Genomic DNA, 25,923 nt, shown 5'->3' on the forward strand with positions numbered 1-25,923 from the left:
AAAGCGTAATTTCCCCTCGTGTTTCTTGATCATCATCATCATCATCATTCTCCTTATTATATCACTGTCGTGCGTTTATTTTACATAATATTGCAATTCTCCATATCTGGCATACCGCCTTCTCCTAATTTCATGCCGGGTGCGATTTCTTCCATCATGCTGGCAGGTGGCTGTCCGAGATCTTGCATCTATTTGCATGACACAATTCATTTAGTATACGTTCTCTGATCCTTCTATCCTCTTCCCTTTTATACCTTTTGCATCAAATCCATCAATTCCTTTGCCTTGGCTTCATTCTTGTCGTCAAAGTCGGGCGACTCATACTTGGCAACCACTTGCTTACATAGCTCGTGCTGTTTCTGGTATCGCTCATAGTCGGCAGCAGAAATCTTATCCTTATTATCCTCAAGCCAACTGGTATACTATAAAACAAGTGAGTGACAAGGAATTCTCTTTTCCCAATATGCCACTTACATTATCAGCCATGTGTTTCATAGGTTCGTACAAGAGTTCCTTGGACATGAGTTGTTGCATCATTCCTTCTAGCAGGTTTTCAAACTCGCCGCTATCCGCCATGCTTTCCAATTGCCGCATCATCTCTCCCATAAAGGCATCATCGCCACCTTCCATGCTGGGTGTACTAGCCTGAGTAATATAGAAGAATCCCATCAGTCATCTCAAACACCCTTCCCATTCTATCCCAAAGACTTACATCAATGTTCTTAGAACTCTCCTTGAGCTTGTTCATGGTTTGTGAAATGCTCTCTTGGAAAGATTTGGTCTCACCAGGTCGTGCATCACCACCGTTGCCACTGCTATTGGAAGCTCCTCCTGCTGCTGCTGCTGCACCTGCTGCACCTTCTCCCTTGCCTTGCTCGGTCTCAAACGAGCTCCAGATCTTTTCAAAGGTCTCTCTGGTCTCCTTGTCATTATCCATTTCTTGCATCCAGTCGCTCATGGCCGATGCCAGCTGCTTTGCAAACTCGTCTTCGTCCATTGAGAAGTCGTCCAGCGATTCTTTCTCGGAGGTCTTTCCTGCTGGTGGTTGGCCTGCTACTGTCTCCTTTTCTTTGGAAGCTGACGATGCTGGTTGCTGTGGTTTCTTGCTTTCAGAAGTTGACAATGTGTTAAAGTCGTCGAGAACATCTAGCATAGAGTCAGCCTTGTGTGCAAAGTCTATTTCCTTTTTCTTTTACCATCGAGTAAATCGTCTAGATCAGAGTCGTCTTCCTTTGTTTGTGTGGGTTGCTTTGAAGGATCCTGCTTGCTTGGGGTTGCCATAGTGGGTTGCTTTTTTGGGGGAACAAGATGCGGGGTAAAGAGATGAAAGATAAACGTTATTTTCACATGGCCTATTATACCAAGTCCAGTTATGGAATTGAGTCAGCACAAACCACAGGCACGGAGAAACAAAAAAAGTCATGTGCCTTGCCTCTTTGGATGCCATTGCCATAATCCATTACCAAGCTGTTTACGCGAAATAGAGTCATGGCCTAGAACGACACAATGTGGTCAATGGTCTCTTTCATCATGGCATCCTTATTAATATTTTAGAATGGCACGTTTGTTCTTACAATAAAAAGATGCGTTTTGGAGGTTTCTATCGGTTTATTCAACGTTGCAAGAAAACACTATGATTGATCTTGATGGATATTGACGTTGTTCAGCACCAGCTGGTCCAATTCATCCTGCTATATCCGTACAAAGGATAATAGAGACGTGATTTTATATATATAAAAGAGAGAAAGAGAGGTTTTGTAAATACAAGAGGAGAAAGAGAGAGAGAGATAGAGATAAGAAATGTGCGTGTATACACAAGGAGATGCAACACAAAGGGACTATTCACATACATTACTGTCACTGCTGTTACGCTCGCTGCTGTAATACTTGGCTACTGAATTTTGAGATTCAGAAGAGGAGACGTCGACATCTGTGGTAGTTGGATCATGACCCAATTGCTTCTTTACTCGTTCTTTCCGCCGTCCGCTTTCCGTTTTGCGAATATAATGTTCATCATCATGGGTGCCCGCCATCCCGGCGGGCTCGTCGGAAAAAAGAACCGTTCGGCGATGTGGATGTGATGATGATGATGCTGTTGTTGTTGTTGTCAAGTCCATAGGTGGTGCAGAGTTGGGTAAAGGGGGTGAAGTAGTAGCTGAACTAGACGCTGAACCAAATGATCCATTTGTACCAGTGGATGTTGCTGATCCATTGGATAACCAAGATCGACGTGACATGTAAGCCGTATCCAAGTCATCAGGTAACACACCACCCACACCATTTACTGTAGATGCTGAACGTGCACGTTGTTGTTGTTTCTTGCCATTAGAATCCTGTTGTGGTGATTGCAAAAGCAATGAACGACGCTTTGCACGATATTGAGAAGGTCGCATTGTAGGTGGTTCTTCAATCCCTCGCCTTGCAGGCAATGACTTTGATCGATGAAGATTGTTGAAACGTTGTTCTTCGTATTGTTGAGCTGATGTTGTGTGTTGATCATCGACAACCGTTGATGTGGGAGAAGAACACGTTGCACCGGTTGACATTGGTTCAATCGTTGACAATCCAAGGTATTCGTAATATGACGATGACATGGGGCGAATATTGTTGTAGATGGTGCATAAAACAAAAATGTAACTTGCCCATAGAAAAGCTACAGCGATGATTGCATTGACGTACGTTGATGGATCGTTCAAGTAATATCGCATGTGGCTAGTCCAATCAACGTTGGCACCCATAAACAAGATACCAGAGGCGATGGCGAGAAAAGCTGTCAACATTCCAGAGACAATAGTAATGGATGCAAATAGCCATGTGTGTTTACATGCTGGAGGTTGCCCAGTGAGTTGTCGATAAGCTGATTGATAATCATTTGCTCGTCTGGTATCGTCGTCATGCTCATCACTGATATCGTCATGATCCATAGCCGATGTACATGCTAGTAGTTGTGGTAGATTATCGATTGGTGTCTTTCTGAAGATGATTTGGATGAATCGAAATACAGAAGCTGTTATGAGCAAATATCCAAGCATGACATGTACTTCGGATGTGAAAGTATCATCTTGTGCACGGCCGACGATCACAGCTAAAAAAAGTGAAACAATAATCAGCGCTGAGAAGGAAAAATCATGCGTTTAGCGGAGACTATACCTCGTCCTGTCAGGCACAAGATCAACGTATTGACAATGTTCCTTTCACGTAAAGCTACCATCCAAGTTTGCATGCTGATAGCAATCGAAAATAAACCACCAGTAAACCAAAGCAATCCGATATTGATAGCTCGCCATTCTGATCCTAACACGGGTACGCCTATCACGTAAATGAGTATCAAATCTAAGATAACGTGATCCCACCAAATTTATATACCTGACATGACGAGGCAAATCACTCCCCACAAAGTAAGAACAAGGGCTTCATAGTATTCAGGTGTTGATGCACGTGGAAGATTCAATACGTTGACGAGATGCAAGAGAACAAGAGTGCCATATCCGAGAAATCCGCTTCCCATAGCCAAAGGCATCAAACATTGCTCGATGGATGATGAGCAAGTGCCTGTGAAAACGGTGATGGCGATAACAAGGTATGCATAGGCTGTGAGCACGATGATCCAACCAATGATCAGGTGAACGCTTTCCTCAAGAGGTAGTATGAGTCGCATCAACCACGTTTCCTTGTTGTTGTTGACAAGCTGCTGCTGCTGCTTTTCACCGCCATAATAAAAGTTGTATACTGTTAAGCCAATATGACCGAGGACGAGAACAAAGAGAACATAGCCGAGAATAGAAAGAACGGTGTGTAAAGGCTGTTGTGAGGAAAAAGACGACGACCAGGAAGCAACATAGCCGACCAAAGCAACGAGAATGCCGCCCGCTAAGGTATAAAGGTGGTATCGACGGTGTCGGCGTGCGCCTTGTATGAGAGCCAATGGATAACATGCGAGAAAGGAAATAGTCATGAGAGAAAGATGTGCAATGACAGTTGGATGGCGAAAGGGTGCATTGTCAGGAAAAGGCTGGCCGTCATCAGTAGTGTCCATATTCTTTATATGTTTCCTTCTCGGAGCATTGAAAAGTGAGTGTATGCCAGATAAAGGAATAGGAAAGGGTCGATGGTATCGGTAAAGTAGTGTGTGTGCGTGTGAGTGGGTGTGAGTAGTGGTAGTGGTGGTGGTGGGTGTGCAAGAGACAAGAAACTAGTGCGGCACACAACGTCTCACAATAAGGTGCCTTTTTCATTTGATTGATTTTCTTTTTGTGGATGGGTTTGCAACATGTGCCGCATCACTTGTTTCGGTATCTCCACTTTTCGTCCTGAAAATGTTATTCATTTGCTGCCCGTTTCCATGGTGTTTCCCTGGCAACAAACAAAGACCTCGCAGCTACTTGCCAATAAGAGCATCAATTTAAGCATGCCGCTGTGCGAACCTCCTGCAGTTGCGTCATGTATAAATCTATATACAAGTACACACCTCCTCCCCCTTTTTGTTCCCTTATCCTTCTTTGTTCAATACAACATACAGATGGATGTCTTGGATGGCGTGTGTTTATTATAAGGATGATGAGTGTTGTTCGTATGATACACGGGTTTATAAAGAGACGATCTAACCAATGATGAGCTTGTCTTCCTGGAAGTTGTATTCTATATACACAAAAGGAGAATGTTATTTCATGTGATTCCTATGCAAATATATATAAACAGGTTTACACGTACCAGGAACTTCAAGGTTGAGTGGTGCAGGACCCTTACGGATACGACCAGAGATATCGTAATGGGAACCGTGGCAAGGGCAATACCAGCCACCGTAATCACCAGCCTCACCAATGGGCACACAACCCCTAATATCATGTGATAATGAGCCTATATGGATCCAATACAATAATTATCTTCCGATGGACACTACTTACAAGTGAGTGCAAACACCCAACATGACCAACCATTCGGGACGCTTGACACGATCAGCATCAGTTTGAGGATCACGAAGGTCTTGGACGTTGATATCGTTGGCTTCAGCAATCTCATCAGCAGTGCGGTGACGAATGAAAACGGGTTTGCCTCTCCACTTGATAGTAACGTTCTTGCCCTCGGGAATAGCATTCAAATCAACTTCGGCCTTGGCCAAAGCAAGCACATCAGCAGAGGCAGACATGTTGGCCAAAAAGTCGCTGACAGTAGCTTGAGCACCAGCAGCACTGATCAAACCAGTGGTACCAACCATCATGTAAGCGAATGAACGGCTGGCATCGGCACTAGTGTTGTTCTTCTTGTACTTTGAAAAATCGGGAATAGCAGTTGTGTGGTTGCGGCGAAGCTGAAAGTCGTTGATAGGTGCGACTAGTCAAAGATGTAAAAAAAAAAGCAAGGATAAGGATCATGATACATCATCCCTCTACAATGATTTCTCGTGTTGTATGTATGTATAGGTATCTTTACCATTGACAGCAGACTGGTTGATGAGACCACCGGCGGATCGTTGCTTGATGGAAGAACCGACAAGAGGTTTACCAGGTTGATCGTGATGATCGGTGACACTGCCAGCTGAAACGTTGAGAATCTTCTTCAAAGCAGGTGCTGATGCAGGAGCATTCACATAAGAACGGCTGGCAACCGCAAAAGAGCGCGACAAAGAAGCCATTGCGATGGTAGAGTGGGGAGCAGTGGAAATACAAGAAAACAAAAACGCCAGGGAGGTCCAACCCCAGCCCAGACACATCGCTGAGCGACGTCATGCTGCCATCTTATTGGATGAATTATTCACCTTTGTCTCCAAGCAATAGCAAACATCTCGATTCATTGATATGCCCATCTTTATTGTATAAAAGAAGCATTACTAAATCTCGATGTTGGACGACCTTCTTTCCTGTATGATCTTATACAAACGATAGCCGGCAGCAGCAACACCTAATCCTAAGCATACATAGCCAAATGCATCACCAATAAAACCATAGAGTGTCCATCTTCTCTTACGCAGTGGCAGATTGAAGATATAGTCGTTGTCATTAACCGAAGGTAGATGTTGTGTAAAGAGTCCATTGGCTACTGGTTCAAATACCCCGGATAGACCTTGTGATCCACAACGTAGCATAGTAAAGCCATTCTCAACCGCTCTTAATGCATTGCCTTGGCTATGATATGTACCAATTGGACCTGTAGTTGCAATAAAATAAGATTCACCGTTCACATTTATATATGCATGTCCCAACATACCCCATGTCCAAGATGCTTGAAGCATCAAATCAATCTTGTTCTTGCTACTTTGCAACATGAATGATGGAAAATTGAAATCAAAGCAGATAGCAGCACCAACACGACCAAACTCTGGAGTATCAACAAAAGGCAAAACATTTGGACCCGCTGGTTGAGGTTCCTATAACAATACTTAGCACCATGATACATTTACAGGATAATGCTACTCACCACAAAGGGTACAGGATGAGCTTTGATATAGTCGATGCCGATATCACCTTTGGGAGTGATGAGAACAAGCTTGTTTTGCTGAATGGGTCCAAGTAAGTCGTACGTTAAGGCAATGTATACGGATTGCTCTTTGGCGATATCCTTTCCACGTTGTAGCAATGATGCTTCCTCATCTGGATCATGCACTTGTGCCGTTTCCTCAGACCACAATATCATCTTTGCGCCTGCCTATATAAAATAGGATGAGACGAATCGTTGCATTTTCATAGAGACCTCGTATTTACCTCGGCAAGCTTGGTTGTCTTGTTGAACCAGTGTTCATGCTGCAATTGCAATTCCTGATTAATGTTACCAGGGCCTACAACGCAACCCACAGGCACAGTTTCGGGTACATAATCAGGATAACCGACTTGGAAGAATGAACCAGGGTAAATGCTTGTCTGAATACCACCATAGAACAAGAGGATACCAATGAAGATAGCATAAAGAGGGGTTGGTGATTTCCAAAAGTGAATAGGATTCGAGATAGGTTCACCAGCATCCTCCTCATCTCGAAGGAATACAGGGGCCTCCCACGAATGCTTGAGCTCGAGAAGAATAGTGCTGCCAAGTGCCAATACAAAATCAATCATGGGTCTTCCACCAATAGTTGCAGCAGCTTGTACGAGATCGGACCACCCCAATACAGGATTAGAATAGACATAGATATCACCGAATGGAGCGAGTGCAGTAAACAGCAACCAACTACCAGCCCATAGACAAGGGAAAACAAGTATACGCTGCCAAATGCAAGTGTGCTGCATAAAATGGTCGACTGCTAGACACCAAAGCACCACCACGTTACCGAAAAGAGAGAGCCCTTTGAAGGAAGGAAAGACACTATGAGCAACACAACAGCAACCACCACTACACTTGTATATCCTTTTACCAAACACAGTGCCCGGATGTTGGAATGAAGGTGCTTCTGCATCGCCGTCAAACATGCCCATGATAGCTAGCGTCGTTGAAAGGCTTGCAATGACATAGGCAAACAAGACATTGCGCCATTGCTTGCGTGAATAGTGTAGTAGTAAAGCAGGGTAAAGGGCCGTGAGAATGGGAATAGCATGGAATCCTGTGGCAAAGATGCTAGCGTGCATGCATGTTAACGGAATGATATCATTATTCAGGGTCTAATGAATACTTACCCTATTGCAAACAAGGGCACCACAAGCCAATGATCACGTAAAAGTGGGTGCATTGGAGCAAGATACGTTCAGCACCGGGGAACTTCCATTCGTCTTCCATATTCCTTGTCCCACCACCACACAAAGAGAAATAATGCATTTTTTTATCACTCTACCCATAATATACAAAACAAGTTAGACAAATGAGCATGTCGATCCTCTTGGTAGTAATCCATTGATACTTTTCCTCCTTGGGACAACAGTCCCATGAATAGAAAGCTCATCATCATTAAGCGGGAGAGAGCGGACAATATTATTGAAATGCAAACTACTATAGTCAGATAAAAAGGCTTTCACAAAAACAGCTGCTGGGAATGGAGAGAGAAAGGCCCTGACCCTGATTTTGTAATGTACTACACTCACTGTGAACAAAGGACACATTTTACGCCATCCCAAAAGACGCCTGCCGATCTTCGGAGATGCGCGTGTTGCCTCTGCAAGATTGGAAAGCGATCAACAACAAAGCCAAAAACAAAAACCATCAACAGAAAACCGAGCACGGTAGAAAGTGAGGATAATGGACATTTGTACTCTTCCTTAGCATACAAACAACACCGCGCTGTACTACTATATTTAGCTCGCATTACAAAAACGTCGTCTCTGCATGAGCCGGGGTAGTCAACTAGCAAGTACACATTCACACATTCATGGTGAAAGCATCGTATGTATATATATGTGTGTGTGTATGTTGTATTCACGAGTATAGCTTAGTGGCACGAAAAGGACACTATCAAAGCATATCGCAAAACCTAAATGATCGACATGGCATCGTTGATAACCATGATAGCACTAATAGGCAAATAACGACTTTCAGCAATGACAGAAAAATGAGATGGGTGGAAACAAGAGCCGCGAGCATCTTGTGCAACGGTACATGCTCGTGGTTAGCATCTCGATTAAGCGAAAGAGGAGGCGTACAGGCCACAGTAAAAAATACACCGGGGACAAAGTCACCGAAGCGCGCATTTCTTTTCAGCAGCCCACGAGAAATTTTAAAATAGTTAGGTGACACACACGAGCGATCAGCATCGTCCTTTTGATCGACTTAAATTGAGTCGAGTTGGCCCCTTGGGCCCTAGACTCAATTCTTTTTTTCTTGTTTTCATTTCTTTGACCTCCATTCCTTCCACCTTCTCTTTGCTCTCTCTCTCACACACTTCTCCATTCATTGCACAAACAAAGCATATCCCCTTAACAACAACTGCTACTATGGATATTGAGAAACCCAAACTACCATCCATTCAGCTGATGCTACAAGGTGTTGCTGTTGAAGGTATGGTGTTCATATGCATATTGACGAGTAGCCTTTATAACTCATTCCAAATGTATAGATTCGGTTGAGCTGCAAGTGGCAGCACAAGCTCGACCACAAATGGGCCATAGACGACATGTATCAGATCTTGGCAATCCCTGTCCACCACAAAGACCTCCTCTCTCCTTGTATCCTCACCCAGAAATGGCTGTGGGAGGTTTGCCAAGTCATATGCAAAAGCTATCTATTTCAAAGCCTGCAGCACCCATTGAGCCCAACTTGAACAACAACAACAATGGCAATAGCAGCCAACATCTTGGTTCATCCCCTCTTCACCAGTACCTGCAACATCAGGCACCTCGTTTTGCAACACCATCATCCATGTTGTTGCAACAGCATCGTTCACCTAGAAACATGCACTCGCGTTCCTTTTCCGATTACTCGCACCCTTATCCACAACCACTCTATTCATCGGCCGCCACTTCTCCGCCATCCATTGCTCGTGATGCCAATTCAGCTTCTCGCAGTACTTATTTGCAACCTGGATATCATCGTCGTGCTATTTCCACCAATACCCTTGATTTGATCTTGCAGCCTACCCATCATCATCACCATCATCATCATCATTCACATGATCAACTTTCAACCCCTCCTTCGTTGTATCCATCCTCATCTACAACTACAACTACAACGTGTACCAGTGCACCCCATAGCCCAACACTCTCACCCACCCACCACAAGATCCCTCAGTCCCCTGTTTCAAGTGATGGTGCAAGCGATTCTGATTCTAACGACAAGACCACCACCACCACCAAGTCATCTTCGAATAAGGATGCATCCTCATACAACAAATACCATTGTCCTTATTGTGATAAGGGATTTTCACGTCCTTCATCGCTTCGCATCCATACTTATTCACACACTGGTGAAAAGCCTTTTGTGTGCCCTGAACCTGGTTGTTCTCGTAAATTTAGTGTGCAAAGCAACATGCGTCGCCACCTGCGTGTTCATCGTCTTGGACGTGCCACCAAGAGATCCAATGCATCCACTGCAACAGCAGCAGCGTCTCTCAATATGACACCTGCAACAAGTGCTGATCGATCAAAACCATTGGCTGCAAAGCCAACTGCCACTTGGGTGAGGAGTGAAGAACAACATCACTTGTCGGCTTTTACCCTTCCAGGTCTTTGTTCGACAAGTGAGGATTAAATCTAGTCACCCACCCATTCAACACAACACCTTGCTATAGATAGATACCTTTCATACGCTGTTATTCTATTATTGTAATCTTTTGTTCCTTTTGCATCATCGCTACTACCTATAGCATTGCTGTATCCATTATTGTGGAAACCTTTTTCTCTCTCTCCCATTGAACCACCCCTTTATCAATGTACAATGCAAACAACAACAAAACAGATGCTGGATCATCGACTACTTTTTAGAACAATCACTCCATGATGTGGCGCACAAAATATGGTGTTATTACGAGAAGGGTGACAAGGATTATTTACATAAACGTGGGGTGGGAAGAGAGAATCCAAACTACTATGATGGTGATGGATCGAGCCTATTGACATGAGGAGAGAGAGAGAGAGAGCGACGTGTGTTGTTGCCGTTGCTATTGGATGATGAAGGAGGAAAAGATGTCGGTTGCTAGGAAACGATTATTCTTGTTGAGTGACAGAGATCCTTGGAGCAAGTCGAACGACCACGGTGATACCATCATTACTTGAACTTGCAATAGCCTCCACTGCCTCTGTGGTATTATTGACCGCATCCATAAGCCAATTGAAACGCATCCGCATGATCATGTCGCTTGATTTCACCATGTCGAGTTGCGCTTGGACGACATCCACGTCGCGTTCACTCACCAGCTCAAGTAACGACCGCCCCAATACCTGATCGCATTGCGCACCAACCAACTTTTCCGCCATTTGGGATATAAACACGATTGTATAATTGTACGTGTATCGATTGATGATCAAACAGAACCGTGGCTCTTGTGGATGCTCGACTCGATTGTTGATCCACTGGTTAGCTGTAGCCAACGTCTTGTGCATCCTCTCCTGGTTATCGTTCCATGCTCCTTCCAAGTGCAGTGCTCCATTCGTATCGACCACCCATACTTCATCCACAGAGGTGCTACGTATCTTGTGCCGGATATCTTGCGGGTCATATATAAAGTTGGTGCACACAATCACATCGTAGCAGTAATGGACAACCGTTTCTAGCATCACGTAATGGCCATCCTTGTGCCTGCTTCGGTAACGTGCCATGCTCGACATTTTCTCATTCATGACATTGGCTGCATGGATACGCGTCAAGGAACCAACATCCTCTGGGTGGAATAAGTCGTACGCCTTTTTGCCAATCAGCTCGTCTGGTGTCCACCCTGTCGCCTCCGTAACACTCTCGGATAGGTACACAAAGTTAGCTGTAGCTGTATTGTCGTAGATCGATATAAAGTTGGGTGGATCGCTTGACATTGGAGGTCGATGAAAAGAGATTGTATGAGTGGAGGAGAGAAAGAGAGAGAGAGAGAAAGGAAGAAAGAAGAAACGTACAAGTGATCTATATATTGAGTTGTCGGGACCATCATCACCACCTAACACACTTTGACATGTGTAACAACCTGGTACCTTAATGGTGGCCCTGGGAGACTTGCAAAAGAGAAAGGAGGCATTATAATAATATGGATGATGATGACGACGATGCTCCATCCAACATTGTATGGATTTTGATCGCTCTTGTTCTTTATCCCTTTTCACCCCTATGTTTCTAATCCCCTTCCGTTACAGGTCAGGCATCATCATCATCGTCACTACCTGCACCACCATATTCACTCCTAAAAACGATCATCGTCTAGTACAGTGCTTTGTCTATTGAATAGCTCACAATGATGTAAGCGATTAACAACATGGGTTCATGGTTCAAAGAGGAATCCACAACAATGTCAATCGCTCTCTTTCTCTCCTTGCATGCATGACGGTGTGCTGCAGCTTGATGATCTCTTTTCCTCTCATCATGCCGTGTTGTTGCATGTTACACTGCTACTAATCAGCCCACGCCGCACGCATTTCCAAATAACTACATGATTTGACCACCTCATGTGCCTACACGGATAATGACCATAATCGTCTCAAATGGGTGACCAGGAACGGGACTATGTCTTCTTTATTTATGATACATCGCTAACCTGAGACATAGAATACAATTATCATGTCGATGTACAACGGCTATCGTCTCCTTCCATTTGTCTCCCCTGTGATCTAGACGTTGATGGACAACATTGGATTCCTTCCTCCTTCATTATGCGTCTTTGTTCCCTTATGAATAGCTTTTACGGTGCTTTACTAATATAACCATCAATAGCACCTCAATCATCTACTACCTTGATAGTCCCTGTAATAAAAACAAGCTTTTCTAAAAGATCAAGTAGTCGGCTATTTGACTTTTGCTAGTTACATTGAATCCCATCCAAAATATGGCTACGCTATGGTATTCTGCTGCTACCATGATGTTTGGTAACATGGGGAACCCAGAACAAAAAGTGATCATTCGTGGTGTTCCTTTGTTTGCCAGCAGGTATATGATGTAACACCCATCCCCTGCTGCTCCCGGAACATCACTCTCTATTCCTTTTAACTTACCCCGCATGTTCCAGGCACTCGGATGTATAAATCGCATCTTTGAAAGGGGCATGCATGTATGGTGTAGCTCTAGGAGTATGTTTGTTACCTCTTATGTACTGATCAGTTCCCAAAACATCGTGCCAAAACTTTTGAGTGATCATCTTTCAAAAGCGAAACGTCAACAAAAAAAGGGATAATATGAGGAAGTATCTATTATTCAATTCGTCGTTCCGATAGCAAGGTGGCTATGGCACTTTATCGATATAAGGTGGAAGCATGTACCCATGGTAAATATAGCATGGTGCACACTCAACGCTGTAGCTTTACAAATTGTGATGCCGCTAGTCAACATTTCATGCAGCGGTCGTGGGAGTCGGTGATACAACAATCTCTTTCCTTTATTCTACACTGCACCATCATGACCAAAAATATGCTATCGTATACTGGAGGAGGCCTTGTTGGTCTCATCATTCTCATTTTGGACCTTATCGTCATTTTTGAAGTGATCAACTCGACTCGTTCTATCCAAGGCAAGATTGGCTGGTCGTTGCTTGTCTTTTTCTTCCCAGTGGTTGGAATCATCATCTATTTGTAAGGATCTTTTTATTGTCTTTGCATTGTATATACATGTGCTAACCTTGTGTTCTGTTATTAGCCTTTTCAGCAATCGTGCTGAGCATAACGCCCACTATGAAGCCATTGCATAGCTATATCCTTTGTAGCCGATGTCGATCATATCATCATCATCCTTTTTGCCCTACTTGCTTTTTACTTTTCATGTACGATGTAGCCCACAATAAACCACCATCATGTGTATAAGTAGCAGAGAAGCATTACTCTTTGTTTATCTTGGCATTGTCCTCAAAGAAAGAAAGATCCACGTCCAAACCCTTACAACTTGGCAAACCCAGCCAAACAACTCCCTTTTTCTTTCGACAGCCTTGCATAGCTTGCTCTTTTTTTATTTTACCGATGAAACCAGAAGCACATTTACCAACTCATACGAGCTCAAATATTGCACTCGACATGCCAATGACACCCGATAGCAGCAGCAGCCGACCTGGTCATCTTTCTGTTAGTGAATCAGAATCTGGCATTGAAGCTTCAATGTCCTCCATGGGCGAAGAAGACGATGACGATCACCAAAGGCGTTCACAAGCAATGACCGACCAAGACCCACCTTTGTTACAACGAGCTATGCGTAGTGCGAAACGATCAGCCGCTCAAGCGCATCACAAGCCTTTACACGGGGGATTTGCACGAAGGATGGGTGATGGCAGTAGTATGACAGCATCACAGCAACCACAAACATCGGATCTAGACTCGCTTCCTAGAGAAGAACAAGATATGGTAATGGCCGGGGTAGCCAATGCTACAATGGGTACAGATCCAGTTGTCATGTCAACGTCAAGCTCGTCATCCATTGATTCTATCCAAGGCATTGATGAACAACAGCAGCAACAATCACAGCATTATCCCATGCAACCACAGCCACGAAACATTCCCACACCTTCCTCGGGATACGATGGTGATTCGGAAGGTACAACTGCAGATACCAATCGTCCTCCACTATCAAATCGATCCATGGAACATCATCACCATTTTCGTCATCATCATCATCATCACCACCACCACCCCTCGACAGTGCCTGCAAAGCATCAAATGACCGATTGAATATCGCCACTTTCCTTGTTTCGAACGCCCCCCCTGTATAAATCGTTTACATCATGCTTAGTATTCAAGTACAGACGCGAGTAACCTATTGTACAAACAAAGTTTAGCAAAGAGTGTGCATGTATTATTTAACATCTCCGTCTGCTATGCATTTAACCATCAATTTGTTATGACATGTATGTATAATAAGTGAGAGGTGGTGGTGGGTGGCAGCAGGAAGGAAGATAAAATGAAAATGCGCGTAAATGAAATGATAAAAGAGACAAAGACGAGACCGAGCATAGTGAGACTCAATAATTGGATGATTTGATTTATCGATAGTGCGCTTGTTTACATGACGTAGCTTGCAATTGATATTGTGCCGCTATAAAAGACGCTTCAATGTCCTCTATCATATCCTTAATTGTGCTCATGATCCCAATGGTTGCAAACACATGATACAGTATTGGCATTCAAAACAACTATAAACATTTGACTAGGTCAAGGATGTAGTGTGACCATATCTAGTAAAATGTTTTACTAGGCCCACATAGTTGAGTGACTAGCGCTAGTAAATCAATTTACTGGCCCTAGTAAAACATTATACTAGACATGATCAAACTACTTCCTTGACCCTGTCAAATGTCGTCGTGTGCCTGTTCAAAGTATTTACTACGCCTACGCCAAAGATTTTATTTCGCCTAGTCAAAAGTTTTACTGGGCCTAGTCAAAAGTTCTACTGGGCCTAGTCAAAAGTTTTACTTCGCCTAGTCAAAAGTTCTACTGGGCCTAGTCAAAAGTTTTACTTCGCCTAGTCAAAAGTTTTACTGGGCCTAGTCAAAAGTTTTATTGGGCCTAGTTAAAAGTTTTACTAGGCCCAGTAAATTGACTTACTAGCGCTAGTCACTCGACTATGTGGGCCTAGTAAACATTTTACTAGACATGGTCAAACTACATTCTTGACCTAGTTAAATGCCATTGTGGGCCTGTTCAAAGCATTTACTATGCCTACGCCAAAGATTTTATTTTTAGATCACCATTCACCATGGTGTTGTTGTAGATGTGAAATATAAAGTGAACAATCATTACCGAAGAGCGTCGGAGAAGCTATGTCCGACCGAATCTGTCGGAGAAACGGCGCTTGACTATCGCAAGCGATTGGCGTAGAAGGGAAATTATCCATTGAAATCACTTAAATCTCCATTCTTTCATCATACACCTCCCCAAACTCATAATCAACATTGTCATCCAACATTACAGACACTCCGCTACACGCTCGTACTTCTTTCATGTCGATAGCGTTTGGTTCTTCATATGGAAATTTTTGGATCCATCATGTAATTTCCGGTTGAGATAACATGAGACGTAGGGCAGTAAGTTCGTAGAGAGGTTGACACGATAATCCAAATAAAGTAATCACAAGGGGTCCTTCAATCGTCAAATCCAAACAATAAGCAATCGCAACTGCTTCTCACAACGAGCTCCAATTCAAAGACAAAGATAAAGACAAGGGTTTAATAAAAATCTTTTCATGGCTATTCTAAATACACATCCTCAGACAAACGAGTGGTTGACAATGACAAGGTTTCAGCTATCCAAATCCAGCGACTATAAAAGGCAGTTGAGAGGCTGACTACTCCCCTACAGACGTCTCAAACAAGAAGTCGGCATAGCTCAGCTGGGAGAGCGTTAGACTGAAGATCTAAAGGTCAGGTGTTCGATCCACCTTGCTGACACACGATTTTCGCCTTCAATTCGAATCAAAAGTCGAATTGGATCATCACTTTTTGCATTTTTCGTGATTTTGTCGTTATCGTATGGCTGATTAGATCAGTGGCCAATGATATAACTTTTGGTGTTGCTATGATAAGTGATGATCTTTTATTGCTAAGGATGTTCACGATATATATGTTCAATGTATGGATTCTATGAATGATGTGGAAGATGCTAGTAAAGGGCTTCTAGCACTGCCAGCATCAAAAGGAAAAGGGTTCTAGAAGGAACGAGCAAAAGCTAGGTCACGTGGTCACATGACCTACGACAATACCCTCCTGGAAATCTCTGGTCGCCCTCGACCAACACGGAAGCAGCAATAGTATTGGCAGAAATGGTGTTGTCAACGTGCCTTTAGCAGTGGATCGTACCATGCGTCAGGATTACCATCGGCCTTGTTGATATGAATGGACGTAAACGATCAGTGTGCACCCAAGACTTGTATGCTTCACCATTCATGCTGTGTAACTTCAGATATCCGTGTCGTTTATTCAACAATCTTGTAAGGACTACGCCAATTGTATCTGCCAAACTTGTTTTTGTGTCGTAATAAGTCAAAGTCGCCAACCGGAATAAACTTGCTTCTTGGTGAGCAAATCCCATTGAGCCTTGTCTTTTTCACGATCCTTTTGCATCCTTGTAATAGCTTGAGCACGAGCATCACGTAAGGAACGAAGTGTGGGGAGTCGACTTGAAACATGTGCTTGGGGATCATCTTGTGGTTCATCAGCAGTAATAAGAGGACGCAATGGATCACCAGGTAACTTGGGGTCTGACCATACACCATGAAAAATGGACTCATTTGTGTCGTTCGATGTTTGCGAATGCGGCATGCAAACAAAGCGGTGTCAAGAAAATCATCCTGCATGATGTATTTCACCATGCACATACTTGCGTAACATGGATTTGAGTATCCCATTGGTACGTTCAACCTTTGCCATTTGAACGAGGATGGAAAGTTAAAGCCGTTGTGTTTGGCTTTAAGCTTGACCAAGGTAGTAATCCAAGAAATTTGCCCATAAAATTAGCGCCACGATCGGTTACGATTTCATCAGGACAGCTAAAACGCATAACAATTTCCTCGTGAATGAACTTGGCAATGGCTTCACTGGTTGCATCGGTAATAGCACGAGCAATACCAATTTGTCGCAGTCAACAGCAACGAGTATCCAACGATTACCACTTGTGGTAGTAGGTAATTCTCCAACAAAGTCCAAATGCCAACGAGAAAAAGCAGGCGGGATTTCCGGTCAAATGCATAGGTGCATGATGATTGCGGTCAGCACCAGCAGCCAATTGACATTGTGAACATTGGGCAATCCATTCTGAATGTCTTGTTTCATGTTGGGAAGCATCACCAACGTTTACGCACCAAATCCTGCATAGGTCATTCCAGGGTGTCCAAAACCTTGTGGATTTCTTGTACAATGTCAGCACGCCGAGAGAACATTGCAAAGCGGACTTCTTGAAGAGTGTTGTTCACCTTGACCTTGCGAAAAAACCATATCATTACGCACCACAAATTGTTCACGATGCTTGCGTAACAAATCAGCATAAGATGATGGCCACTTTTCTTCGGGACGCAGAACTTCGGCCAATCGGATTCTTGAATTGCGCGTGTTGCATAAAGATACCAGGCTCCATATCCGATTCATTGGTAAGCACAATGGCGTTCATCACGTCGAGAAAGGATATCAGGTACATGGGATTATCTTTTACAGCTTGTATTGGATATCGGGATCATATGCCCATTTCAGCAATCCATCGAGTCAAACGAGGTGTGGGCTTGCGTTGAGACCTGAAATACTTCGAGTGGATGATGATCCGTATACACCTTGTAAGAGCGACTCCTTCAATGAAACATCTCCAAGAACGTAACGCATGCGGATACTCCAGCAGCTCTCTTTCTTGTGCGGGATAATTGCGCTCCGCTGACGAAAGCTTCTTGGATTCAAAAGCCAAAGGAGTGCAATTCACCATCGTCACCTCTTTGCAAAAGAACAGCGCCAACACCAAATCGGATGCATCCGTTTCGATCACAAAGGGCCTTGCTGCATTGGGTGGTACCAAGGTGGGTGCTTGAATCATGCGTGATCAATTCTTCGAATGCCGATTGCCATCAGGTAACCATTCAATCAAACGCGTCTTGCTCCCACTTCCCTTTTGTCAAGTCCGTGAGTGGTGCAGCAATCGTTGAGAAGCCACGACGAATCGCCTACGAGACGCCAAACTGATAAACTGCCGCACCTCTTGAACATTGCGGGCTGGGCCACTCTTGAATCGCCTTGACTCCTTGACTTGATGGCAGGATACCTTGAGCACTCACTTGGAAGCCGACAACCCAATTCAGTCTTGTTAACCCGCACTTCTTGAGATTGGCGTATAGCTTATGGGTCGCAAACGATCCAAACACCATCTGAACATGCTTCGAGATGGTCTTCTTTGGTACGGCTGAAGATAAGGATGTCGTCAAGGTAAACCAGGGCAAACTTGTCGAGGAAATCACCAAGGATTGAATTCATCATCTTTTTGCAAAAGTAGGTGGAGCATTCGTCAATCCAAAAGGGAGCACTTTCCATTGCCATGCACCGTATCTTGTGTTGAAGGCCGTTTTTGGAACATCTTCAGGTCGGATTCGTACTTGATGGTAACCACTCTTGAGGTCGATGCTGGAGAAGAATCGTGCACCACCAAGACGTTCGAGACATTCATCAATTCGTGGTAAGGGATGGGCATTGCGACGTGTCACTGCATTGAGAGCGCGATAATCGATACAGAGTCTCATTGAACCATCTTTCTTGGTGGACAAACAGAACTGGTGCACCCCATGGAGAGTTACTTGGTTCAATCAATCCCAAGGTTTGGAGTTCAGCCAATTGACGCCGCAATTCATCCAGCTCGAGAGGACTCATCTTGAAAGGATGCCGATTGATGGGTTGAGCATCACCAGTATCAATCACATGCTCAATATCACGATCTGGAGGTAAGCCTGGTAGTTCGTTTCGGAAGACATCAGCGTATTCATGAACCAAAGTATCAAAGGTGCCATCGTATCGTCGATCTTGTCGGCGAGAACAAATACATCTCGCTGATAGCCCGGTGCGTGACAATCGTTGCATCTCGCGATGACTGAAGATAAGCCAAATCAGGAATCTGCCGTTTGCGACTTGGAGTCAAGATATGGGTGTGGTTGCCTTGTTTGATCTGCCAGGTGTCGTGTCGCCAATCTGGTATCGGTTGTACATGCTTGAACCAATCTCTGCCAAGGATGATGTCAAATTTGGTATCAAACACATACGCCTTCCATGGATGGGGTAGGCCGTCAGCCATTGAAAGATCAAAAGATACAGAGGACACTTGATCGCCATAGTATGTCCACCAGCTGTTTCAACCTCTTCGTCCCTGACCAAGTGATGCGTCATGTGCTGTAAAATACGTAGGTGAAATGTAAAAGATGTACTAGCACCAGTATCGAGCAAAACAGTAACAGGTGTCTCCATTGCAGACCATTGAATACAAGGGCAAATCAGATTCCTTTATTGCGTTGAGTTCCTTCCAAATGATTGACATCCAAATCTAGCTCAGGTGTCGGGTTGACATTTCCAAAATCGGGTTCCTCGTGGCATCAATGAGCCGGCCTTCAGGTACTTGCTGAGTAGTGGTGGTGGTTGCATTCAAGAGTTTTGCTGATTGATGTTTGTGCGCGACGATGACTCCTTTACATACGTCGCCTCGTCTTTTAAATGCTTGCTGCGGTCGTTGAGGTTAAGGTCGATAACGCCATTCACCAGGTAAGTTGATGGGCAAGAACGTTGCAGATGACCAAGGCCTCCACAATTGTAGCAACGAGGTGGTTCTTGATTCATGCGGTTGTCACGATTGACTGAAGGCTCCTGGTGTGCGCCAATCATTACGTCGATATCTTGTTTGTACAGCATCCAAATCCATGTATTCAACATCCCGAGATGGTTGTCGTGGAGGTTCAAGTCTTGTCATCTTGTCGGCAGCATTTTTGGTGTAACGACATATTCTTCGTAGGCGAATGCGATTCTTTCAGCTTGTGCAGTTGTGGTCGGGAATTGGCAAGTGTACATAGACTTGAACGTTTTCAGCCAATCTCTCGTACAAAACGGTCCAAAGCTTCATCATCAGTCATTGTTGGAATTTCGAGCCAAAGGTTGCGGAAGTCGTTCACATATTCTTCAACGGTGCCAGTTTGTGTCAATGCAGCCACAATCGGATCACGTGCAGTCTGTTTGGCATTGCGAGGTCGAAATTCGTCTAGTACCAGCTTGCAGAAATCAATCCAAGTGCTTGCATCATGTCCAACAATTTCTCTCTTGTACGCCACCATGTGTCAGCATCTCCTCGAAAAAGATTGATGGCATATTGACTCGGTCAACTTCATCCATTCCAGTCACATCAGCATAACGTTGTACAGATCGTAACCAGCTTTCAGCAGCATGTGGGGTTCTTGTTCCATGGTAAGTGTCCGGGTTCTCGTAGCTTGGGTCTAAACATTGGGCCTCTTTGGTTCTCCTTGGTTCTTGAGCAGTTGGGTCAATGCAGTCGTAAATAGCCGTATTCATATCTTGTCCTTGTCCTGTCCTTGTCCTTGTCCTTGTCGTTGTTCTTGTTCAATGCCTTCCATAATAAACGGTTGTCGATTTGTAACTTGAGATTCGTCGTCAGATAATTCAATAGGTTCCGGGATTGGTTCACGCATATTCTTGAAAAGCTCGATTGTTCAGTTAGCGGATGGATGATTAAAAGTCATCAATGCTCAATTGTCGTTATCGTATGGCTGATTAGATCGCGGCCAATGATATAACTTTTGGTGTTGCTATGATAAGTGATGATCTTTTTGATGGCAAGATGTTCACGATATATATATGTTCAATGTATGGATTCTATGAATGATGTGGAAGATGCTAGTAAAGGGCTTCTAGCAATTGCCAGCATCAAAAGGAAAAGGGTTCTAGAAGGAACGAGCAAAAGCTAGGTCACGTGGTCACATGACCTACGACAATTTTGGATGATCACGTGATTGATTTTTTTCGTTCAAACGATATATCGTGGTCGATGCATGCTAGCAGCTCCTCTGTCTGCATCTTTTGGTGCTTTAGAGAAACGCCTGTATCATCATTTTAAGTATACATGTATGATAAGCAAACAGGTGCATCAATAGACTACCATATCAAAAATTAAATCAATGATTACCTTTATGATGATGAACCATTCAGCAATTACGAAGAATGCCTTTGTACAATAACAGAATAGATGTTATGATATAAAAAAGGTTGATTCTATGATGAGGCTATCATGTTTATGGATAACATGTGTGTCAAAAAGTATCATATATATCCGGTTTGCAGCAGCAGCATCACCTTTGCAACATTGTGATGCTATTATTATAATCAATGTGTTGGTTAAAAGAGCTGCTTCCTTTTGCATCTAGCCGTTGGTCTATCTTTTTTGAACATCTTCCGCCGTAGCGTAAACAATGAAGATTGCTTGTATTGCGGTGTAATCGGCGTATGTATTAAAGCAAGTTGCTACACATAAATAAAGCTACTTCTATACTACGGCTGTTACTGATCACGTAAAAGAAAAAAGGGTGTTCGATCCACCTTGCTGACATACGAACGTTTGATCACTGAGAAAAGCTTTCGGGTGTTCGATCCACCTTGCTGACATACGAACCATCGGTCACGTAATAGAAAGGGTGTTCACCTTCCTTATAGTGCTCTCAACACCATTTTGAATAGGCACAATAATATAGGTAGCTGCTTCTCAAAATCTTCATAATCAAGCGTGAAGGCTTTATGGGAACAACATTGATCAGAGTGCCTGAACCCACCTTGTGTGAAAATTTCAAGTGGCAATCTCGTCTTGTGTCTCGATCCATCACCGTCTCTCCTCCATTTGGACCTCCCCGCATTTAAAGTTCTCGTAACGAAGTCTTCGGCTTTTAAATGATGAAGTTGATCAGCATGTCCAAGTGAACCTTCTGACCCAATACATACTATTTCGATAAATCATGAATCCGAGTCCCACATTATACCCTCCCATTCAAATTTTTATAATGAAGTATAGGTTCTTTATTAATAGAACATTTATCAGCATGTCCAAGAGCATCTTGTGTAAAAGTTACAGGTTCAAGAGGAGGGAATCTCAATATCAAGGTTTGGTCTACAGTGTTCATGCATTTGTAGGGATTCAATTTCCACTTCTTCCACTTTCAGCTTGTTCCTTCTCCCTCTCATTCTCAGCTGTTGCCCATTCAAGTATACAACTACCACATGCGAACGATTGTCCTGCTTCAACCCATCATGTCATTCCTACAACTTCCTTGATCCGATTGTCTTTGACTCCATGGCAAGTCCATGGCGTGTGCACCCCACTACAACACTCGCGTTTCTTGACCACACAACTACTACAACCAATCGTAACAGCATTCATTCCAGCAGTTGCTATAGCAATGCGTTAGCTCCATTGTCTCAAACAGCGTTCACAACCTTGTCACTCTACTACAACGCACGTTCTCTTGCTCACTTCTCCCGCAACCAAACGTAACTTGCAGCAACTTGTCCAGCAGCCTTCCTACGTGAGCAGCAGATAACCATTGTATAGAAGCAGCATTATTTACGTGTAACAACTTGCTTTGATACAAATGGATTCCTATGAGTGATTCGACATCAGCTATCATGTACGCAGCAATACAAGCATTTGTTTAGCCGCAATGAAAGAGATAAATCGACAGCCGGATCGAAAAAGGAAGCATATCAGCAGCGATCACGTGGCGCTTTCAATCAACACTTGGAATTGGAATGGCTATGGATGGATGGATGCAACCAAGTGCAACGATGAGAAATACTTGAAATGTCGCCTTGGTTACTTGGGACGTCGTTAGCGGGAAGGAAGGATCACACAACGTGGATACGGGTAAGGATGATGGATGGATGCTATTGCGATACTCAAGACGATGCATGCAGCAGCTATTTTGCAATCATGGATGAAGATGCTTATGACAATGGCACAACGATACCCGCCGACTCTATGTCATCCACTGGTTGGTTTCTGGAATGAAAGAGAGGATAGGAAAGCGAGATTAGATCATCTACATCATTGTATGCAGAGGTTGTCGTATTACATTCATTAAAGCTTCCTTGTTCATATGATCAGAGACGATAGGGAGTAGCAATAACGGATTATATACATGTTTAAATAGACGCTTGTATCTTCAAAGATAACAATTCCATTATAAAGGCATCCAAAAATAGTGCTTGTTGCAGTAAGTTTGGATCATTGTAAGCTTTAAAGCATTACGTTAGAAGGAGTAAGCTCTGATACAATGTGGCACGAGTACATGCATCATGCTTACCTATGAGAACCATCTACATGCGCTACCTTGTAAAGATCGAGCACTGGAGACAAGCAATACCATTACCCCTCATAGTCTTGGATCCACTGATCGCTTTGTCTTGTTACCCATACCATTGTTCATCTGAAAAAGTTCTCAAGAGGTCTACTATAGGCGGACCTTACTATAGGGGAAAGTGTCAATCATGCACCCTCCACCAATAAGAATCCTTCAAGCCCTGCCCCTCTCAGTTTTATTACACAAGCGAGTCCCTCTGCATCTTTGGCTCTGTCAGGTCAAGCTACTTGATAATTAACAAAGACCATCTTTCATATAGCATCACGCTTACAAACATAAAGGTGCCTGTATCTCCAAACTTTACAATGAAACGTGGGGTTTTGAATAGAGCAATGTGCTCGGCTTGGCCAACAGCACCTTGTGTGAACGTTTCGCGTTCAATGTCACAAACAGCCCAAAAAATATTTTTTGGTCGTCGTCGTCGAAGAGGTCGACCCCCGGATCCAGTTTGGCTGGTGGCGACATTGCGAAATCTGGGATTGGCAAGCTTGATCGTGAAACTTTCACCCAAGGTACAATTGGCCAAGCCGAGCACATTTCTCTATTCAAAACCCCACGTTTCATTGTAAAGTTTGGAGATACAGGCAACTTTATGTTTGTAAGCGTGATGCTATATGACAAGTGGTCTTTGTTCAATGCCAAATAGCTAGGCCCTGATAGAGCCAAAGATGAAGAGGGACGTGTTTGTGTAACTGGGTTAAAAAGTTTGGACTTCAGGGACCATGCATGACAGGTACGCAACCCTCATTCTCAGATCATACATTCGCAGCTAATAGCCACTTTTGTGCATTCCCAACTTTTGTGCATTCTATTGTAGGTGGACGATGCTCCTGCTCTAGACATTCATTTCCATAATTAAAGTAGGTTGATCCGAGCTGATTTGGTTGAGTTGCGCTCACACAAGATTACATCGGTTGAGCTACATCGAGCGTGCTTTATGTCCAGAGTGATGTAATCTCTCGTTGACCGCAGCTCAGTCAAATCAGCTCGGATCAACCTACTTTAATCATGGAAATGAATGTCTAGAGCAGGGGCATCGTTCCCATGCAGTGGATCTCGCAACAATGATGATTGGATAAAAGTGGCCGTTAGCTAGCAACACATGCCTGTTCATAGATGATCCATAAAGTAATTATACATTGGCCCTTTCATTCATGCAAACGTAGCTGTGTAACACAACACGACCCTCTGCACCTTTTGCTCTGCCAGGGTCTAGCTACTTTACATTAAACAAAGACCACTTCTCATATAGCATCACGCTTACAAACATAAAGGTGCCTGTATCTCCAAACTTTACAATGAAACATGGGGTTTTGAATAGAGCAATGGGCTCGGCTTGGCCAACAGCACCTTGTGTGAACGTTTCGCGTTCAATGTCGCAACTAGCCCAAAAAATATTTTTTGGTCGTCGTCGTCGAAGAGGTCGACCCCCAGATCCAGTTTGGCTGGTAGCGACATTGCGAAATCTGGGATTGGCAAGCTTGATCGTGAAACTTTCACCCAAGGTGCAGTTGGCCAAGCCGAGCACATTTCTCTATTCAAAACCCCCATGTTTCATTGTAAAGTTCGGAGATACAGGCACCTTTATGTTTGTAAGCGTGATGCTATATGAGAAGTGGTCTTTGTTTAATGTAAAGTAGTATGACTAGAATAGAGCACAAGATGCAGAGGACGTGTTTGTGTAACTTGAGTCATTCAGCACAGGCGATGCATGATTCTTGTACACTATTTAGGGATAGTTCCAAATGCCAGCTAATAACCCATTCATCCCATTCACCTTTGTTGCCCAACCCAATGCATACGAACGATTGTCCTGGTCCAGCCCAGCATGCCCATCATTTAACTTTCATGATTCGAGCTAACCTGGTAGTAAGGTAATGGCTGTTGTTGGATCATCATCATCATGTAAAGTGTAAAATGGCACACACCCTTCGTGAGGATCATAGCTTTTATTTACGTGTACCTATTGTCTATTACGAGGATGACGATGGGTGGATGGTGTGTATAGGGTAATTGATGAGTGGCCTCAGTGTAATAGCAGTAGGGGGATTTAAACTTGGGGGACAGCAGCTCCACGACTTGAGACAACGCTTCTCTTCTTTTTCTCCCACCTTTCCTTATTCCATTCACGACATCTCGATCAAGGTAATGTATTATAAAAAAGTGCTCTTGTTGGCTGTGAAGTACTAACATAGTTCTGAACAGGCATTGCCAGGGAGTGAGTGTGTGTCCAAATGCTGAGGAATGAGCGTGGTTGGTGGTTGGTGGTTGCCATGGCGATATGGTTGCTTCCTCTTGTTCGTTGCTATTCCCGCTCTACGCTTGGTGTCAACAGGTACATTCAGAGTCCAATATTGCAGCCGAATTGGTTCCATTGACGCGTCAGCTTGTATAGAGGGCAAGTTTGTTTTCAAGACGTTGGCTGGTTTGGCCTTTTGTTCGGCTCAACTATACTACACCATGGTTTTCGGTTTCTAGTAACCAACAACAACGGGTCTTTGTGTATATGGAAAAGGCAAGTACAATGAAACA

General features: G+C 43.7%; 15 protein-coding genes and 1 non-coding gene across 16 annotated transcripts; 4 read left to right on the forward strand and 12 right to left on the reverse strand.

Annotated features, from left to right (window-relative positions):
* Positions 1-80: 80 nt before the first annotated feature.
* O0I10_002004 (uncharacterized protein) lies at positions 81-1,281 on the reverse strand (the record flags this gene model as incomplete). The annotated part of the gene is made up of 5 exons (XM_058482093.1): positions 81-188; positions 255-422; positions 475-645; positions 713-1,146; positions 1,197-1,281. 5 exons carry the CDS (start codon positions 1,279-1,281, stop codon positions 81-83), a joined length of 966 nt encoding a protein of 321 aa, XP_058347224.1.
* A 557-nt stretch (positions 1,282-1,838) lies between these two features.
* O0I10_002005 (uncharacterized protein) lies at positions 1,839-4,036 on the reverse strand (the record flags this gene model as incomplete). Its single annotated transcript, XM_058482094.1, has 3 exons — positions 1,839-3,085; positions 3,151-3,309; positions 3,367-4,036. The coding sequence occupies 3 exons, from the start codon at positions 4,034-4,036 to the stop codon at positions 1,839-1,841; spliced, it is 2,076 nt and encodes a 691-aa protein (XP_058347225.1).
* Positions 4,037-4,600: 564 nt separating this feature from the next.
* On the reverse strand, positions 4,601-5,632 carry O0I10_002006 (cytochrome b-c1 complex subunit Rieske, mitochondrial; the record flags this gene model as incomplete). The annotated part of the gene is made up of 4 exons (XM_058482095.1): positions 4,601-4,638; positions 4,711-4,835; positions 4,905-5,331; positions 5,431-5,632. 4 exons carry the CDS (start codon positions 5,630-5,632, stop codon positions 4,601-4,603), a joined length of 792 nt encoding a protein of 263 aa, XP_058347226.1.
* Positions 5,633-5,827: 195 nt separating this feature from the next.
* On the reverse strand, positions 5,828-7,654 carry O0I10_002007 (uncharacterized protein; the record flags this gene model as incomplete). The annotated part of the gene is made up of 6 exons (XM_058482096.1): positions 5,828-6,144; positions 6,205-6,364; positions 6,415-6,642; positions 6,699-7,273; positions 7,343-7,542; positions 7,602-7,654. 6 exons carry the CDS (start codon positions 7,652-7,654, stop codon positions 5,828-5,830), a joined length of 1,533 nt encoding a protein of 510 aa, XP_058347227.1.
* A 1,195-nt stretch (positions 7,655-8,849) lies between these two features.
* O0I10_002008 (uncharacterized protein) lies at positions 8,850-10,101 on the forward strand (the record flags this gene model as incomplete). The annotated part of the gene is made up of 2 exons (XM_058482097.1): positions 8,850-8,913; positions 8,972-10,101. 2 exons carry the CDS (start codon positions 8,850-8,852, stop codon positions 10,099-10,101), a joined length of 1,194 nt encoding a protein of 397 aa, XP_058347228.1.
* A 455-nt stretch (positions 10,102-10,556) lies between these two features.
* On the reverse strand, positions 10,557-11,378 carry O0I10_002009 (uncharacterized protein; the record flags this gene model as incomplete). Its single annotated transcript, XM_058482098.1, has 1 exon — positions 10,557-11,378. One exon carries the CDS (start codon positions 11,376-11,378, stop codon positions 10,557-10,559), a length of 822 nt encoding a protein of 273 aa, XP_058347229.1.
* A 1,564-nt stretch (positions 11,379-12,942) lies between these two features.
* Positions 12,943-13,231, forward strand: O0I10_002010 (uncharacterized protein; the record flags this gene model as incomplete). The annotated part of the gene is made up of 2 exons (XM_058482099.1): positions 12,943-13,115; positions 13,180-13,231. The coding sequence occupies 2 exons, from the start codon at positions 12,943-12,945 to the stop codon at positions 13,229-13,231; spliced, it is 225 nt and encodes a 74-aa protein (XP_058347230.1).
* A 265-nt stretch (positions 13,232-13,496) lies between these two features.
* O0I10_002011 (uncharacterized protein) lies at positions 13,497-14,198 on the forward strand (the record flags this gene model as incomplete). The annotated part of the gene is made up of 1 exon (XM_058482100.1): positions 13,497-14,198. The coding sequence occupies one exon, from the start codon at positions 13,497-13,499 to the stop codon at positions 14,196-14,198; it is 702 nt and encodes a 233-aa protein (XP_058347231.1).
* Positions 14,199-15,840: 1,642 nt separating this feature from the next.
* O0I10_002012 lies at positions 15,841-15,913 on the forward strand. The gene has a single exon. It is a non-coding gene; the product is annotated as a tRNA-Phe (tRNA).
* Positions 15,914-16,504: 591 nt separating this feature from the next.
* Positions 16,505-16,891, reverse strand: O0I10_002013 (uncharacterized protein; the record flags this gene model as incomplete). The annotated part of the gene is made up of 2 exons (XM_058482101.1): positions 16,505-16,722; positions 16,831-16,891. The coding sequence occupies 2 exons, from the start codon at positions 16,889-16,891 to the stop codon at positions 16,505-16,507; spliced, it is 279 nt and encodes a 92-aa protein (XP_058347232.1).
* A 446-nt stretch (positions 16,892-17,337) lies between these two features.
* On the reverse strand, positions 17,338-18,475 carry O0I10_002014 (uncharacterized protein; the record flags this gene model as incomplete). The annotated part of the gene is made up of 2 exons (XM_058482102.1): positions 17,338-17,439; positions 18,353-18,475. The coding sequence occupies 2 exons, from the start codon at positions 18,473-18,475 to the stop codon at positions 17,338-17,340; spliced, it is 225 nt and encodes a 74-aa protein (XP_058347233.1).
* O0I10_002015 (uncharacterized protein) lies at positions 17,691-18,038 on the reverse strand (the record flags this gene model as incomplete). The annotated part of the gene is made up of 1 exon (XM_058482103.1): positions 17,691-18,038. The coding sequence occupies one exon, from the start codon at positions 18,036-18,038 to the stop codon at positions 17,691-17,693; it is 348 nt and encodes a 115-aa protein (XP_058347234.1).
* A 186-nt stretch (positions 18,476-18,661) lies between the features above and the next one.
* O0I10_002016 (uncharacterized protein) lies at positions 18,662-19,069 on the reverse strand (the record flags this gene model as incomplete). The annotated part of the gene is made up of 1 exon (XM_058482104.1): positions 18,662-19,069. The coding sequence occupies one exon, from the start codon at positions 19,067-19,069 to the stop codon at positions 18,662-18,664; it is 408 nt and encodes a 135-aa protein (XP_058347235.1).
* A 54-nt stretch (positions 19,070-19,123) lies between these two features.
* On the reverse strand, positions 19,124-19,450 carry O0I10_002017 (uncharacterized protein; the record flags this gene model as incomplete). Its single annotated transcript, XM_058482105.1, has 1 exon — positions 19,124-19,450. The coding sequence occupies one exon, from the start codon at positions 19,448-19,450 to the stop codon at positions 19,124-19,126; it is 327 nt and encodes a 108-aa protein (XP_058347236.1).
* A 76-nt stretch (positions 19,451-19,526) lies between these two features.
* On the reverse strand, positions 19,527-19,861 carry O0I10_002018 (uncharacterized protein; the record flags this gene model as incomplete). The annotated part of the gene is made up of 2 exons (XM_058482106.1): positions 19,527-19,601; positions 19,673-19,861. 2 exons carry the CDS (start codon positions 19,859-19,861, stop codon positions 19,527-19,529), a joined length of 264 nt encoding a protein of 87 aa, XP_058347237.1.
* Positions 19,862-20,003: 142 nt separating this feature from the next.
* Positions 20,004-20,539, reverse strand: O0I10_002019 (uncharacterized protein; the record flags this gene model as incomplete). Its single annotated transcript, XM_058482107.1, has 3 exons — positions 20,004-20,090; positions 20,146-20,231; positions 20,302-20,539. The coding sequence occupies 3 exons, from the start codon at positions 20,537-20,539 to the stop codon at positions 20,004-20,006; spliced, it is 411 nt and encodes a 136-aa protein (XP_058347238.1).
* Positions 20,540-25,923: the final 5,384 nt, after the last annotated feature.

This window comes from Lichtheimia ornata, assembly GCF_029851405.1.
Source record: "Lichtheimia ornata isolate CBS 291.66 chromosome Unknown scaffold00005, whole genome shotgun sequence".
Lineage (NCBI taxonomy): Eukaryota > Fungi > Mucoromycota > Mucoromycetes > Mucorales > Lichtheimiaceae > Lichtheimia > Lichtheimia ornata.